Source organism: Phyllobates terribilis, unplaced genomic scaffold (assembly GCF_046119375.1).
Source record: "Phyllobates terribilis strain yellow unplaced genomic scaffold, ASM4611937v1 Scaffold_3__8_contigs__length_932513732, whole genome shotgun sequence".
Classification (NCBI taxonomy): domain Eukaryota; kingdom Metazoa; phylum Chordata; class Amphibia; order Anura; family Dendrobatidae; genus Phyllobates; species Phyllobates terribilis.
The window spans coordinates 373523741-373542239 of record NW_027362763.1 but is presented as its reverse complement, the minus strand read 5'-3'; the positions used below and the strand labels follow the sequence as shown (position 1 = coordinate 373542239).

Here is an 18499-nt window from a genome sequence, read left to right as displayed (position 1 = left end):
GTTCAATTAACCTCAAGCCACCACATGCAAAGGCTATCATGATGCAGAGTAAGACAGCAATGGAGGCTGAAATTGAGGTCTCTCCTCGTCAGCTATGAGTCCCGCTTTTGTCTTGAATGCAATAATAGCCGGAGATTGGTCTGGAGTCCAGTGAACACCTTGAAGAGACCTTTGCGAAGGAACGTAACACTGGTCCTACTCCTGGAATTATGGCATTGGTTGGCACAATGCATGGTAGCCGGACACCTCTGGTTATCATTCCAGGTAAACTAACAGCTTGGCGTTACATTGATTTGAGCGTGAAGCCAGTGGCACAGCCATTATTTACATCTTTGGACTTGTCTACCCTTAAGCACATCTGGTTCATACTAAGTTGGCAAATACAAAAAAGGCTGCCAGCAGCAGATCTTGGTTTGCCAGAAGCGGATCTTGATTTGCGTAAACAGGTAAAAAACAACATCAGCTCACCGGTATAAAGGATTCCATGGATATGGGTGCTGTGCAAGGAAAACTTAAGGCCAGTTCCTGGGCAACGAGAGTAATGGAAGGATGAGAAAAAAATCCAGCAACCGCAGGGAAAAAAAAAGCATAAATTAAAACATCATATTTATTTAGTACATTAAAAACCAGGTATAAAAATAAAAACTACATGAAGGAAGAAAAATAACTCATGTTTATTCAGCCCAGAGCAATACTTGTTCTTTGCAGTACATAGGGTGTATTACCCGTAAATCAAAGACTAGGATAGCAGAACACATCAATGACACTATTCCTGATTCCTTTAAAATAAAACTCTCCATGTCAAGACTATCCAGACACTTCCTAGAGAGAAAGGTGCTGTTACTTCACTGACCGTTACGAGCTGGGGACTGGGCTAATCTGTTAGTAGCGCGAAAGCATAGACCCGGTGTCATTTTCTTACTTCAAGTAGTTTTATTTTTATCCCTGGTTTTTAATGTACTAAATAAATGTTTTAATTTATACTTTTTTTTTCTATTTTTTCCTGCGATTGCTGGATTTTTTCCTCATCCTTCCATGACTCATTTTGATTTGCATACCTAAGTACATTCAATGTGGCCAAAGAGCCCTCAGACAACTATTAACGCCTTCTCACCGTGACCAATTTTCATTTTTTCTTCCCATTCTTTCCAGATCCATAACTTTTTTTTCCATCCACAGACATATTAAGGCTTATTTTTTGCTGCATGAGTTGTACTTTTGAATGACACAATTCATTTTTCCACATGATGCATTGGAAAATGGGAAAAAAATATTTAAAATGCGGTGAATTTTTGCGATAAAACCTAAATTCTGACATTGTTTTTTGTATTTCGCTTTTACGGCATTCATTGTGCAATATAAATGAGCTAGCAGCTTGATTCTCTATGTTAGGGCTTGCTCATTACTCAAAATTGAGCCTGGTATAAACGTTGTCACAGTCATAAAGATTGTTGATTGGCTGCAATGCAGCCTTGCAACAAGCTTTATTATGCGCCGCAGATTCACTTTCAGTTTAAAGAACATGTTCTGGGTTTGTACCGCAGACAACACAGGGTGTGCAGCACAGACCCTGAACATTAGCATTATGGCTAATGTTCTCTGGCTATTAATAACAGCTCATAGCTGTTTGATTAGCATTTACTGGCTAATTTACAGGAGGACTCCAGAAAAAAATTGACGTAGGGTCCCCCTATAAAATCTAACAAGCAAAAGCTAACCAGACAGCTTTGGGCTGATATTAATAGCCAATGAAGGGGCCATGGATACTAGCCCCCTCCAAGGCTAATAACATCAGCTCTTAGCCGCTCCAGAAATGGCACATCAATAAGATGCGCAAAATCTGTTGCTTAGCCTCCGCTCTTCCCACTTAACTTGGTGTGGTGGCAAGTGGGGTACTAGGGTTGGGGTTCATATCTGCCTTGCATTGGCAGTTGACATGAAGCCCCGGGGTTAGTAATGGAGAGGCGTCTGTTAGACACCCCCATTACTAACCCATAGTAAAAGTTTGTAAATAAAGACACCGCATGTAAAAATTCCTTTATTTGAAATAAGAATACACATGGTTTGACTCATTTATTTAAGGATGAAAAACACAATTATACTCACCTAATGCATAATCCCTGAAGCCATTGTCACCTGTAAAAAAATAAATAAAAAAAACCACATATCCCTTACCTGTCTGACGTGATGAAATAATTCAGTGTCCCACAATGATCTGGATCAAGTTGTAGAGTAGTCACATCAGCAGTCACTGATGTGACTGCTCTACACGACAGCAGGCTACACACTGACACAGGCAGTGTGTAGCGCTGAGCTGCCGTGAGAAAGTTCACAGCTGATGAAATCCTGTGACCTCACTTACGGCACAGGCATTGCGTGTGTACTTTCGCAGCGGTGGTGCCGTAAGTGAGGTCACCAGGGTTCATCAGCTGATGAACTCCTGTGAACTCTATCACAGCAGCTCAGCGCTATACACTGAGTAGCTGGCTGCCGGGTAGAACAGTCACATCTGCTGATTTGACTGTTTTAGAAGTGATCTGATCATCGTGAGACAGTATGGATTACGGTGGATAGGTGAGTATTATGGTAATTTATTATTTTTTACAGGTGACATGGGCTCCAGGGATTAGGCGTTAAGGTGAGTATTAAGGTGTTTTATTCTTTACAGGGGACAAGGGCATCAGTATAACTGTGTTTTTTATTTCAATATGTATTTATTTATTTTTTTAAATTTGAGCACAGGCGCCAGCTGATGACTACTCCCATCAGCGGCGATTGCGCTCGCTGTTATCAGTGACTGCAAGCTTAGGCTGATGGGAGTAGTAGTACTCTCATCAGCCGACGCCTCTTACCCGCAGTAACTTTGTACTACGGGTCACAGTCACAGCTGTGGGATCACGCTGACATCTGACAGCGTGATCCTGCAGTGCTCTGACCGGCGGTAACAATTTTACCGCCAATCAGAGCCCCTGTTTCCAGTGCTGTCACGCAAATGACAGTGTGGGAAATGACGGATGTTCGGGTCTCCCATTGATATAAATGGGGTCCAGGTTCAGGTACTGTTTTGGTACCTGAACCCAAACTTTTAATAGCTATTCGGCCGGACCCGAACATCCACCACTCCTGGGGAAAATAACCACCAAAGAGTTACCAATATTTCATATTCTACGTGTAATAAAATGTTATGCAATATTCTTTTTTTGTATCAATTTTTCACAGTTTTTAAGACTTCTGCGTCTTGTCCTTGAGTACAAACCATTATTACTTCCAGAGGACACAAACCTGTTTTGTTTTCCCTACTGAATATTTTTTATTAGTTTGCAGTAATCACTATGACTTGTTGATATTTAGCTTGATGCTAAGTTCTTACTGTACTTGGCTAAACTTGACATCCAAAAAGTTTCTTTTGTTGTAGCCTGTGTTCTCATCTGCTCACTGTCTGCAGGTAACTGTATTCTTCTTTAAACAGACAGAACATAGAAAGATGTCTGCAAAACCCAAACTACACTACTTCAATGGCAGAGGTAAAATGGAGTCCATCCGCTGGCTGCTTGCTGCCGCTGGGGTGGAGGTTTGTATTGCATTAAAATGTATCATAGTTTTGGTATTCTTAACAAACAAGTAAAATTACCTTTAAATTATTTATTCTCAGAAATTGTTTTTGTTTTCCAGTTTGAAGAAGAGTTTTTGGAAACAAGAGAACAATATGAAGCAATGCTTCGAGGTATTCTTAACTTTCCTACAATTTTTTACCTTTCACGTGGCTGTTGGCATCTGATTTGGAGGCGTTTGTATTCGTACTAGTTTTATAATGGACAAAACCCAAGACAAAAACAAAATAAGCAAACACCCTGCAGTAAATAAATAAATAGCTATAGTGCATGAAAATAATATAGGGTACTTAGTTAACATGATTTTGATAAAAAAAAATGTAAAAGCCATTCCACCACGTCAAGGTGACCCTATTCGGGACAGTCCTAACCTCTAATATTAAAACCTTAATATATGTCAAGTGACGTAATGTGAATAAAGGCTGAGAAGGACTGAGATCCGGCTAATGAACACCCAGCCATACGAATGTAATCTCCAGCTTAAGGAAGAGGGAGGCCTTATTTACAGAGAGTGCAAAAAAATGAAATAAATAAAAACCTAAAGTGATGAACTGGAATATATAAGTTGGTATACATGCATTGTGTAGGCACATGTTCACACTGGCCACTAAACAAACAAAACACTGGTTTCCTCCCACACTTCAAAGACATACTGAAAGGGATTCTAGATTGTGAGCCCAATGGGGACAATGCCGATGATGTTTGTAAAGCGCTGTGGAATTAATCGGGTTATATAAGTGAGTGAAATAAATGAATATATATGCGTCCTCCATCCTGGTATGTATGTCCTTCATCCTGGCCCCACCCTGGTACATACAGTTGAAACCAGAAGTTTACATACACTACATAAAAAGACACACATGCATGTTTTTCTAAATATCTGACATGAAATCAGAATAAGCTTTTCCCGTTTTAGGTCAATTAGGATTACCATAATTTTTATTATTTGCCAAATGCCAGAATAATGAGAGAGACAGAATGTTTTAAGGCATTTTTATCACTTACTGCAAAGTCAAACGTTTATATACACTAAGATTACTATGCCTTTAAACAATTATGGACTGCCCATATGATGATGTCATGTGTTTGGAAGCTTCTGATAGGTTTTTGGGCAACATTTGAGTTAATTAGAGACACACCTGTGGATGTATTTTAATGCACACCTGAAACACACTGCTTTTTGTGTAGCATCATGGGAAAGTGTAAAGAAATCAGCCAAGATATCAGGAAGAGAACTGTGGACTTGCACAAGTCTGACTCATCCTTGGGTACAGTTTCAAGATACTTGAAGATGCCTCGTTCATCTGTACAAACAATTATACGCAAGTACAAACAAGATAGGAATGTCCAGCTATCATACCGCTCAGGAAGAAGACGGGTTCTGTGTCCCAGAGGTGAATGTGCTTTGGTCTGACATGTGCATATCAACCCAAGGACAAAAGCAGAAGACCTTGTGAAAATAATGGCGAAAGCTGGTAAGATTGTGTCAGTATCCACAGTGAAACGAGTACTGTATCAACATGGGCTGAAAGGCCACTCTGCCAGGAAGAAGCCATTACTCCAAAAGAAACATAAAAAGCCTGATTATTGTTTGCAAATGCACACAGGAACAAAGACCTTAATTTTTGGAGACATGTCCTGTGGTCTGATGAAACTAAAATTTAACTTTTTGGGCATAATGTCCTTTGTTACGTTTGGAGGAAAAAGGGAGAAGCTTGGAAGCCTAAAACACCATCCCAACTGTGAAAACGGAGGTGGCAGCATCATGTTGTGGGGTTGTTTTGTTGCAGGAGGGACTGGTGCACTTCACAAAATAGATGGCATCATGAGAAAAGAAGATTATGTGGCAATACTGAAGCAACATCTCAAGACATCAGCCAGGAAGTTGAAGCTTGGGCGGAAATGGGTCTTCCTAATGGACAATGACCCAAAGCATACTACCAAAATGGTAACAAATTTGCTTAAAGATAACAAAGTCAATGTTTTGGAGTGGCCATCACAAAGCCCTGATCTCAATCCTATTGAAAATTTATGGGCAAAGCTGAAAAGGCAGGTGCGAGCAAGGCAACCTACAAACCTGGATCAGTTACACCAGTTTTGTCAGGAGGAATGGGCCCAAATTCTGACCAACTATTGTGAGAAGCTTGTGGAAGGATATTCCAAACGTTTGACCCAAGTCATTCAGTTTAAGGGCAATGGTACCAAATACTAATGAAATGTATGTAAACTTTTGACTTTGCAGTAAGTGATAAAAATGCCTTAAAACATTCTCTCTTTCTCATTATTCTGGCATTTGGCAAATATTAAAAATTATGGTAATCCTAATTGACCTAAAACGGGAAAGGTTTATTCTGATTTCATGTCAGAGATTGAGAAAAACATGCATATGTATCTTTTTATATAGTATATGTAAACTTCTGATTTCAACTGTATATCTCTTATCCTGAGCCCCATCCTGGTATATATTCCCCATCTTGGTATATGTCCATCGTTCTGCTGCTGTTCTTTAATGTTTAGTAGAAAATAAACCATTATACTCACCAGGGGCGTACATAAAAGTCATGGAGCTCCATAGAAGAAGTATAATGCACCCATAGTCCCCCATATAATATACTGTACAGCTCATAGTCATCCATAAAGTATAATGCACCCCCATAGTCATCCATACAATATAATGCACCCCCATAGTCATCCATAAAGTATAATGCACTCCATAGTCATCTATAAAGTATAATGCACCCCATAGTCATCCATAAAGTATAATGCACCCCCATAGTCATCCATGTACTAGTATAGCCACTGATCCTCTTCTGAAGCCGGCAGCTGACTTTGGCGTGTGACGGGAGCGTGTAACTTCACTGCCATGTGCCCCATCATGTGCACGCCGACGTCAGCTTCTTGCCTCTAATTGTCCAGCAGCGTATATTGTAGACCCAATGTATCTGTGTGTCTATGGATGCACATCCAGTTGAAGTTTCTGCTGACGTCGTGGGCCCCTGAACCGCCGGGCCTGGTTGCAGTGGCAACCGCTGTGACCACGGTCGTTAGGCCGCTGAACAATGTCATGGGTCAAAGTAATGTTCGACAGTAGACACCAAATCCAAAAATAAAACTGCAGTACTTAAAGGGGTACTTCGAGAGATAAAAAAAATTGTACTGTCCCTGCCCTCATAAACTATAAAGATGAGATGCCTAGTGCACTTTTATCATCTTTAGAACACTTGTAATTCCGTGTGACCGCAGCTGCTCCTCATTGCTCCCTCCTCCCTTCTGGGACAAGAAGTCACACATCAGTGTGCATCTCCCCCCCCCTGTAAGTTACTGCCAGCCTGAGAAGGTGTGTGTGTGTAAGGGGGGGGGGGGGGGATATCGATTATTAGGAGACTGGATGATGGTCACTGCATGGAGCTGGGGAGATTCATAAGTCTTCAGACTTATCGATTTGGACCGGACAACCTCTTTAAGGACTGTGTATCTGTCAATAGTGGGGGATACTGTATCTCAGTTATACTGCTTGGCCTGCTTTCCATTCCGATCACATTAGCATTAGGTCTTTCATTCTTAGCACAGCTATGACAGCTACAATGGGCCTCAATGAAACCCTGTTAACATCTAATGGATTTCACCAGATTTCCAGTGAAATTTGCAGCAGACAATACTATTCTCTCTGTGAAATATTAATGGGGTTTTTTATTTCTTTGTTTTTAATTTTTTTTTTTATATGGCATTATGCAGAAATCTGAATACTAGTCTTGGCTATAAGAGCTCATTCACACAAATGTACTTTCGGTCCGAGTACTGTCCATAAAAAAAGGACCGCACTAGGACCAATGTTATTTAGTAGGGCAGTGCAGATGATCTTTTTTTTTCTCTCACCGAATCTGTGTGTAAAATAAAAATTGCAGCATGCACTAGTTTCTTGAGTACATCGGACGAGACTCACCCATTCAAGTCTATGGGTGCGTGAAAAAAATCAGATGCCATACGGAGACACAGTGTAAAATACAATTTTTATGTATACATTGCAATTCTGTAACAGGAAACTGTAAATGGTCCTGTAAATGATTAATAGCTGCTGCTGTAAAAAAAAAAACAACGGATTGTATACCGATGACAAGGGAGAAAAGAATCGTCCAATTTTTCTGGATGAAACACTGAAGATTTTTTTATACGCTCATGTGAACCCAGCCTAATAGACAGTGTAGCACAAATCTAGTGTATTGTAAGGTTGTTACAAAAATGTACACTGCTTTTTTAAAGGATTATCCAGTGCCTCTCACAGAGGTCCTGGTGACATGGAGTCTTTCAAACACTTGGACAGGTTTCATTTCACAGCCAGCAGATGTCATGCACACAGTGACAATTGTTGCAGGCGACATAACTGCTATGAAAATATGAGCAGGAGGACACAGTGCTTAAGAGCCCCATTCTCTGTGGTGTATACCAACTTTTGACGTCTGCCATGTATTTCTTCCAGGAGTCAGGAGGATTTGTATGGACTGAACTCTTGTGCAGAGCTGCATCATACTAGGCAGGTGCCTGCTGTTTTACACAGGAGACACCCGCCAGCAACTGCTATGATTTGTGCAAGCTCAGATTGTAGCAGTAAACCGACATGGATACTGTTCACCATTGCATCTAAAGGGCTAGACAGAGTGGACCTCTGTGACCCTCAGTGCGCCCCTGGGGCAAGATCACAGGAAGCCAATTGTTGTTTAATGGCAGCTGGTGGCCTTCAGGGGTCCCCAATCCAGACCTTCGCTATGGGGTCCCCAGATTTCTATGTTCACCGCTGCATGCACCTGTCCTTTTAATTAGAATAGGACACATGTGTAATTTCTGTCGGGTGTGCATAATACTGGCCAAGGTCTGACAGACCCCCAAGTCAACAGCACCTCTGAACGCTGGATGCTGAAGTGAGAGTTCAATATCACCTTTCAATATACATATTTTACTTAAAGGTGAGATTGAACTCCTCTACCTTCAGAATAGATATAGATAGATAGATAGATAGATAGATAGATAGATAGATAGATGAAGATGATGCTCAAAGGTGAAAATAACCATTCAAAAAAACATATTTTAAGCAGCGATTTTGTAAACGTGTGCGTTTTATCAGTTGTTTTGGTAGATTTGTTGATGGCGTTTGTTTAATTTTTGCCACTTTAACTTTTTTCAGATGGAGCCTTGCTGTTTCAACAAGTACCCATGGTGGAAATTGATGGGATGAAGCTTGTCCAGACTAATGCAATTCTCCAATACATTGCTTCAAAGTATAAACTTTATGGGAAGGACCTGAAGGAGAGAGCTCTGTAGGACCAAATTTTATTAACTTGTTTTATTTTTTCTTACCAACCACCAATCAAACCAAACTTAATTTATGAAGCAATAATTCTGATTCCAGCCTCATTCACATACCAATCATTATAAGACTCTCTGACTATTGTGAAATGCTCCATCATGTTCTATACGTACTGTATGTTGCCATTCCACACTTGATGCACATACATTATGATGGAGCAGGTCGCTAAAATATCTGGATCCAGCAGAATATCTAGGTATGCTTCCATATAAAGGGGAGGTATACCTATGCATATATACAGTGGCATTTAAAAGTTTGGGCATTCCTAGTCAAAATTACTGTTATTGTGAACAGTTAAGCAAGTTGAATATGATAAATGATCTCTAAAAGGGCTAAAGTTAAAGATAGTACCTAGTAGCACCCCCTTTTAAAAGTATCAAAGCTTGTAAAAGCTTTTTGTATCCAGACAAGAGTCTTTCAATTCTTGTTTGAGGGATTTTCATCCATTCTTCCTTGGAAAATTCTTCCAGTTCTGTGAGATTCCTGGGTCGTCTTGCATGCACTGCTATTTTGAGGTCTAACCACATATTTTCAATGATGTTCACATAAGGGGACTGTGAGGGCCATTGTAAAACCTTCAGCTTGCGCCTTTTGAGGTAGTCTATTGTGGATTTTGATGAGTGTTTAGGATCATTATCCATTTGTAGAAGCCATCCTCTTTTTAACAGATGAAATTTGATTGAATACATTCTTCCATCTACCCATGAAATGTTCCCCATGCCATTGGGTGCAACACAACCCCAAAGCATGAATGACCCACCCCCATGCTTAATAGTTGGCGAGATGTTCTTTTCCTGAAATTCTGTGCCCTTTTTTCTCTACAGATACCTTTGATCATTGTGGCCAATTTTAACCTTATTCGTCCACAGGACTTGTTTTCAAATTCATCAGGCTTGTTTAGATGTTCTTTTGCATACTTCTGATGTTGAATTTTATGGTGAGGATGCAAAAGAGATTTTCTTCTGATGACTCTTCCATGAACAGTCTCTGAACAGCAGAACAATGTACCACAACTCCAGAGTCTGCTAAATATTTCTGAAGGTCTTTTGCCGTCAAGCGGGGGTTCTGATTTACCTCTCTAACAATCCTGTGTACATCTCTCACTGAAATATTGCTTGGTCTTCAAGATCTTATCTTGACCTCCACTGTTACATTTTGAACTGAGGAAAGGGCAACTTGAAAATGCTTTGCTATCTTCTTATAGCCTTCTCCTGCTTTGTGGGGCTCCACCATTTTAATTTTCAGAGTGCTAGGCAGCTGCTTAGAAGAATCCATGGCTGCTGTTTTTTGGCACAAGTTTAGAGGAAGGCTGGGTTTTTATAAAACTGGCAGATTTGCATCGCCTGCCCTTTCCCAACAATGATCGTGAACAAGCTATAACACTAACAGGCTACTTAAGGTTTGAAACCTTGGTCAAAGTTATCTGAGCACACAAATCTCCAAGGATGCCCAAACTTTTGAATAGGCCAATTTTCCTTTTTGGAATTTTTAAAAGGTAAAAGATGAAAATATATATTTTTTTTTACCTAAAATACAAAGGAAACGTGTCATCTTTAACTTTAGGCCTTTTAGAGATCATTTCATCTTCAACTTCTTTAACTATTCACAATAACAGTAATTTTGGCCAGGGGACCCCAAACTTTTACATGCCACTTTATAGGTGCACTATTATTAGTAATCTCTGAGAACTGGCGCAGACTACAATGTAGATACATTGTCTTTACCTAGTAAATTTTGCAACTGCTAATACTAGGACTGTGCTGCTTAATATATTTATTCTCATATCCTTAGAATAGATATGTATGTGGGAGGCACCAACGATCTTATGGAGTCCATAATGCGGTACCCCTTTTCTCAGCCAGAACTAAAAGAAGGACACCTCAATACCATTTTGCAGAAGGCAAAAAACAGATACTTTCCAGCTTATGAGAAGGTAAAAGCCTTTATCACTAACCTGAAATAACCATAAATATCACAACTTTCAATAGTCAATATACAGGTTAAAAGTAGTGTTGAGCCACCCCCGTAGTGTTCGAGTTCGGTTCGGTTCGTCGAACACCCGTGTGTTCGCCGAACTGTTCGTCGAACTGTTCGTCGAACACCTTCGAACACCGTTAAAACCAATGGCAGGCAAACAAAAACACATAGAAACACATAGAAAACACCTTCAAAGGTGTCCAAAAGCTGACAAACTGCTCAGAAGACACAACTAACACATGGAAAAGTGACAAGTACATATAGTCATGCGAAAAGAAAAGAGGTGGAGGAGTAAAAGGAGGGGGAGACACAGATATAGGCATGTCATGCCCTTCTAAAATCCAAAAAGTGAGAAGCCGACACGTTCAGTCCGCTCCTGCCCGTGCCACCTCCGCGTCGCCGGGTTTGTGCCAGAGCCGCGGTGAACCCTGACGGCCAGCCCCCCTCTCCCAATACTGGTGCCTGTCCGCTGGTGGGTCGAGCGAGCACCCCTGTGGTGGAGGCAGCTCTAAGCTTTTTAATTTAAATTGTCTCTCTAATTTGAATGAATACACTTTAAATCCATTTACAAGGATCTATTGGAGGGCAAGTCTCATGCCAGCAGCCGCGTAATTCCAGCTCCAGTAGCGTCCACTAAAGCTGCTGCAGTTATAAAGCTTTTATAAGGATTGAGCTCGGCTGTCCACTGCAAGGCATCCTACTGCCAGTCCCAGCCCCTATGCCTTGGGGTGCCTCCTGATGCTCTTCACTGAGTATCCCGTGGTCCCGAAGCATTTCCTTTGAAAAAATTAAGTGTCCAAACTACAGGTGGTGTAGCTTGCTTAACAGCCGGGATAATCCGCTGACTAGCAGACACTGCTACTAGGCACAAAGTATTTCCTGGGCTAGATGCAGTTAAAAATTTGTAATTAGATACTCTCGTTGGATGCTGAGAAAGCATTCCATAGAGTCTCCTGGCACGCCATATATGATTCTCTTAAAAAGCTTGGGGTAGGGGTCTAGGGGACCCTTTTATAGCCAAAATCACGGCCCTGTATCGCAATACGTCACCTAGGCTGAAGATAAATGGAACTGTAGCACCCTGAGGGCTCGGTTGCTACAGAGGTATTGCACCTCACCCAGAGGTGTGATATCTCACTCTCAGGTAAGGATGTAGTGTGGATCAGGACCCGACACCTGCATGCATTACACCACATTGCTGTGGGGCAGGGCGACCAATATGCCCCTGAGATGGGCACGACAGTCCCTGTCCCTGGCTGGAGTGGGGGGAGGGAACACTGAGGAAGGGGAACCCTGTAGTGCAGGAGCAGGGAGGAAGCAGTTCCTGGGTGCATTGAGAAGGGAGTATAAAAGGTGGGCACCATCTTAGTTCAGTGCAGAGAAGTCTGAGCAGAAGTGGCAGGGAGCAGGGGCTCTGCATGAGCTCTGCTCCGGAGGCGGGCCTAGTAACAGAGGCCCAGGCCTAGAAGAGGGAGAAGGAAGGAAGAGGAGCGGAGAAGGCTCCAGGAACGAGGAACGAAGGGATCCCAGGGGTGCGGACGGGCGAGTCGCCACCGCACGCCCGAATCCACCTGCGTGGAGGGGTCAGGCCAAAGGGGGAGACCGGTCCCCGAAACTAGTGGAGGCAGGAAACGACCCTCAGCTAGAAACAGGAGGCTGTGACATTTTATGTGGCGCAGCCCCTCGCTACACCCGCTAGGAAGGCACCACATAGGGTCAGGGAAACTGGCGCCAAGTTTACCAAGAGGAGGCCCGAGGCAGCCGGACAGAAGGGTTGGTAAGAAAGGCCAGACAAAGGACACACAAAGGGGGTCCTGTGAAGCGCTCCAAAGTTATCTGGGAGTCGTCTGAGCCCCTCACCTGGTGAGCACAGTACGACGTGGGCAGCCGTTACCTGCAGACGTGGTCTGGATAATAAGAACTGTGAGTAAAGGCCCTGGACTGCATCACTGACTCCGTGTCGTTACTGCTGCTGCCCTGCACCATCACCCCCATCCTCCGCATACACTGCCCTGAGGCTATACTCCTCTCGTGGGGAGTTATGCTACGCTCTGCTGCACCCACAACACCAGCCTCAGCGGTCTGCCCTGGAGCGGCGGTTCACTCTGACCGCAATCCACGGGTGGCGTAGTCGGACATTTAAACATCAAAACCACATAAATAGTTCCGCCACTGGTTTGACCGCCCTGAGCCACGGAACCGGGTCGCCGCCACGGAGACTACAACCACCAGCATCCACCAAAAAGGGTCCGGCTCCGGGTGTCCCAAGGCCCAGGGGGCGCGTCAGAACATTTTCATCACCTTTCACAATCACCAATGGGACAAGGCAGGGATGTTCTCTGTCCCCTCTCTTATACATCCTAGTGACGGAGCACCTGCTCTCATCAATTCGCCATAACCCCAATATTAGGTGGATTGAGGTGGGAGGCACCGAGTACAAGTGCTCTCTATTTGCTGATGATGTCCTAGTATATATCACTCAATCACATATATCCATCCATGCTGTTATGGCTGAAATAGATCACTTTGTTACATGGTCAAATTTTAAAATCAATGCAGCGAAGTCTGAGGCCCTCGATGTCTCCCTCCCCAAATCCATATAGGATTCCATCCAGTCCAACTTTCCCTTTGCCTGGCCCTCACAGGGTATCAAATACTTAGGAATTCCTATTCATAGAGACCTCTCCCATCTATGTTATCTTAATTTTGGGCCCTTTATTGAACAACTCCATACAGACCACGGTTGGCAAGTTAGAACTGTAAGATTCACTACGTGAACCACTGGTGTTTTGTGGAAAAGCACATGTACACTGTGTTCCAAATTATTATGCAAAAAGTGTTTAGGAGTGATAAGGGAAGAATTTGTTTGTTTGTCAGTTAAACTCATTGATGGTGATGTGTGTCAGGGCTCTTTATATCACTGTAAGCAATTGCAGACACCTGTGCTAATTAGTTTGGCAGATGTGTCCAATGAAAGGCAAGACTACTTAAGAAGGCTGTCTCACATTATTAAGCAGCCTACATTTTCTGCCAAAATGGGAAAGAAAAAGGATGTGTCGGCTGCTGAGAAGCAACAAATTGTGGAGTGTTTAGGTCAAGGCATGACTACAATCAACATTGTGCGATGATCAGGATGAAGTGTCTTGGCAATCAAGAAGTATGTAGCTGATTCACAGTACACACGTGTGCGTGCTGATAAGGGCAAATTGAGGACTCTTTCCTACAGGCAATTACGTCAGGTTGAAAGAGCAGCGTCAAAAAAGCCTTGTCATAGCAGCAGACAAGTTTTTGAAGCTGCTGGTGCCTCCAACGTCCCCCAAACAACAAGATGCAGGGTCCTTCAGAGGTTTGCAGCTGTGCATACGCCATCCTGTCGACCTCCTCTATCCACTTCACACAAGCAGAAACGGCTCCAGTGGGCCAAACATTACATGAAGACTGATTTCAAAACTGTTTTGTTCACGGATGAGTGCCGTGCAGCGCTCGATGGTCCAGATGGAGGGAGTGGAGGATGGCTGGTTGATGGACACCCCACGCAAACACGGCTACAGCGCCAACAAGGAGGAGGTGGAGTAATGTTTTGGGCTGGAATCATGGGGAGAGAGATTGTCGGCCCCTTTAGGATCCCTGAAGGCGCTAAAGATGAACTCCATAATGTATGTGGATTTTCTCAAACAGCACTTCCTGCCATGGTTCAAGAAGAAGAACCGTGTATTTCACAGCAAGATCATTTTTTTGCATGATAATGCACCATCTCATGCTGCACATAAAACATCTGCATCTCTGGCTGATATGGGCATAAAAGGGGACAAACTTATGGTGTGACCCCCATGCTCCCCTGACCTCTACCCCATTCAGAACCTTTGGAGCATCATTAAAAGGAGTGTCTATGATGGCGGGAGGCAGTTCACATCTAAGCAACAGCTCTGGGAGGGTATTCTGTCCTCATGCAAAACAATTGAAGCAGAAACCATCCAAAACCTGACAAATTCAATGGACGAGAGAGTTCAGAAGCTCCTTTCGAACAAGGGGTCCTATGTGAAAATGTAACATCACCTAGAATAAAGTTTTGAGTTGAAAACTGTTTGATTTCAGTTTCTAACAACCTGCTAATGCTTATAATTTCAAAAATGACCATTTTTTTGGTCTTTATTAAAATGAAAAGGTTGATCGAAAAGTTTGGGGGATCTAAGAGTGTGGCAACCCAGTAGTCATGATTACTTCGAATTCTGACAATATGAGGGTCATGCTGCAGGTAGTGCAGCAAGAAGGCACTTATGTATCTTGCGCATCTCGGAGCCCCAAAATTATTTTCCGGGCTAGATGCAGCTAAAAATTATTATTAATTTTAAATCTGGTGAAGCTTTAGTATAGATGGCCTAATAGGATCAGTGCTGCACACTGCTACAAAGCCCAAATTATTTTCCAGTCAAGATACAGATAAACATGATTAGTAATTTTAAATCTGGTGGAGCTTATTATAGATGGCCTAATAGAATGAGTGCTGCACACTGCTACAAAGCCCAAATTATTTTCCAGCCAAGATACAGATAAACATGATTAGTAATTTGAAAGCTTAAAACGGTTGGTAGGGTGATTTTAACCAATCATCAAGTCAAGCTTTTACTCTCCCCAGGATGACACAGGGGTAAAAAAGTCGTTTCGGATCCATGATTTGTTCATCTTTATGAACGTGAGTCTGTCTACATTATCAGTGGAGAGCCGCGTGCGCTTATCTGTCAGCACACCACCAGCAGCGCTGAACACACGTTCAGACAGAACGCTGGCTGCGGGGCATGACAAGGTCTCCAAGGCGTAAGTGGCTAGCTCTGGCCATTTATCCAGATTGGAAGCCCAAAAAGAGCAAGGGTCCAGTGACACAGTCATGGCTTCAATGTTTACTTGGAGATACTCCTGTACCATCGTCTCTAGGCGTTGACTATGTGTCAGACTTCTTGTCTCCTGTGGCCTTGCAAAGGATGGGCTAAAAAAGTGGTGAAATGATTCCGCAAAATTGATGTTACCAGCAGATACTGTGGTTCTGTTACGGTTTGAGTGCTGAACACTTGACGGTCCCACGGTTGGCAAGTTGGAACTGTGAGATTCACTACGTGCACCACTGGTATGTTGTGGAAAAGCACATGTAAGATTCTGCAACAGTCTCTGCTGATACTCCTGCATGCGTGCATCCCTTTCTATGGCAGGAATAATTTCTGCAAATTTACTTTTGTACCGGGGATCTAACAGTGTGGCAACCCAGTAGTCAGGATTATTTCTAATTCTCACAATTCGAGGGTCATGTTGCAGGTAGTGCAGCAAGAAGGCACTCATGTGTGTTGCGCATCCAGGAGCACCAAGTCCCTGTTGTGTTGGTGGCGAGGTAACAATCATGCTTCCTTCCTCTGTCCTCTCCCCCCAACCTCGCACAACAGAAATGTGATCAAGGTCTCCCTCATCTGATGAGTCTTCCATCAGTTCGTCCTCCACTTCTTCCTGGGCTCCTGCACCTTCCTCACTAGTTTGGCTGCTACCATGCGCCCTGGTAAAACCATCTCCCCCACCCTCACATGCCTGCTGCCTTGGTGCTGCCGACCGTCTGGACCTTGCAGATGTTAGCCCTTCCGCATACAACTCCTCCTCCTCTACTTCCTCCACCTCCTCTTGTGCCACCACCTGACTCCGAATTCTGTTTAACATGTGCTCCAGCATGTAAATCACCGGAATAGTCATGCTGATAATGGCATCGTCAGCACTAAACATCTTCGTCGCCATTTCAAAACTGTGCAGAAGGGTGCATAGGTCCCTGATCTGAGACCACTCCTCCAGCGTGATTTGCCCCACCTCTGGATCTCGTTGGCCCAGGCTATACGTCAGAACGTATTGAACCAGGGCTTGTCGGTGCTGCCACAGTCGCTGCAACATGTGCAGAGTTGAATTCCACCGGGTAGGCACATCGCATTTTAGCCGGTGAAGTGGCAGGCCCAACGACTTCTATAGAGATGTAAGTCGCTGAGCTGCAGGATGCGAACGGCGGAAGTGAGCACACAGCGACCGTGCCCTCTGCAGAAGGCCATCTAGTCTGGGATAGTGGGCTAAAAATTGCTGGACAACCAGGTTCAACACGTGAGCCATACAAGGCACGTGTGTGACATTGCCCCGGCGAAGGGCCGCACCCAGGTTTGCAGCATTGTCGCACACGGCCTTCCCTGGTTTCAGGTCCAGTGGAGACAACCATTCATGAAATTGGTTCTCCAGAGCTGACCACAATTCCTCAGCTGTGTGACTCACATTTCCCAGACATTTCAATGTAAAAACCGCCTGATGACGTTGAGCCCTACTGCCAGCATAGTAAGGAGGTGTGCAGGATCCCTTCTGCGCAGTTAGAAAGCTTGTGGCATGACCAGACAGGCTTTGGGTGCAGGTGGAAAACCGAGAGGAGGTTGAGGAGGCAGAAGCAGTGGAGGAACTTTGACATAAAGAGGATTGACGCACAACTCGTGGGGACAGCAAGACTTGGACAGCAGCCCCTTGTCCTGCTGTCACCATAGTTACCCAGTGCCCAGTCAGCGACATGTAAAGCCCCTGTCCATGCCTACTCGTTCAAGTGTCTGTGGTGAAATGCACCCTGTCACACACAGAGTTTCTCAAAGAAGCGGTGATGTTGTGTGCGACATGCTGGTGGAGCGCAGGCACACCTTTCTTTGAGAAGTAGTGCCGACTGGGCATCTGGTACTGGGGCACTGCGACGGACATAAGGTCTCGAAAATCCTCTGTGTCCACCAGGCGGAAAGGCAGCATTTCTGTAGCCAAGAGCTTGCAGATGGTGAAATTCAACCTCTTAGCTTTCTCATGGCTAGGAGGAAATGGTCTTTTACTTGTCCACATCTGAGGGACTGAGGGCTGGCTATTGTGCTTAGACGGGGTTGATAAGGGTGTCCCCGGCAAACTGCCGGTCTGTGAGGAAGATGCAGGCGGACATGTTAGGTTGCCTTGATCCAAAGGTGGTGCTATCGATGTCGGACAGCGCTCAACACCAGCTGGTGTTACCACCTCCAAAGAAAATGATGACCTGCCAATCACGCTGGCTGTTGCGGGTAAAGAGGTGGCAGGTCTGCGCCCCAAAACAGGTGTGACTGCTGTCCCCCCAGTCACAGAGGATGAAGAGGCCGCGGATGCACAAGATATGGCAGACGGTGGTTGGCCCGGCCGGCTAGGCCGCATTGTAGCACACTGAGCTTCCCACTGCAACTTATTCTTCATGTCCATGTGCCGGTTCATGCATGAAGTACTCAAACTATGTATTTTTTGGCCTCTACTTAGCTTTTGCTGACAAATGTTACAGATAACACGAGTTGGGTCATCTTTATCGATCTGAAAAAATGCCCAGGCTATGCAAGGCTTAGCACCCATGCGACCTGAAGAGCCACCACGACTTGTGGTGAGAGGCAGAGTTGTGTTTGAGGATGCAGTTGTTGACGTGCTTCCAGTACTACGTCTCTGTCCAGGAAGGCGCAACCTGACCTCGTCGTCACTAGCATCTTCCTCCACC

General features: G+C 44.0%; 1 protein-coding gene across 3 annotated transcripts in view; it reads left to right on the top strand.

Moving 5' to 3' along the window:
* The window catches only part of LOC141259434 (glutathione S-transferase 3-like), a 61491-nt gene that overhangs the window by 24834 nt on the left and 18158 nt on the right, over nt 1–18499 (top strand). For 2 of the 3 annotated variants that reach the window (XM_073675400.1, XM_073675401.1), the window contains exons 2-5: nt 3470–3571; nt 3673–3724; nt 8791–8923; nt 10765–10906. In XM_073675400.1, the coding sequence (XP_073531501.1) occupies nt 3485–3571; nt 3673–3724; nt 8791–8923; nt 10765–10906 (414 nt within the window). In that variant the 5' untranslated portion in view covers nt 3470–3484. Of the gene's footprint in view, nt 1–3445; nt 3572–3672; nt 3725–8790; nt 8924–10764; nt 10907–18499 lie in introns of all 3 variants that reach the window. The other variant, XM_073675402.1, reaches the window with a different exon arrangement.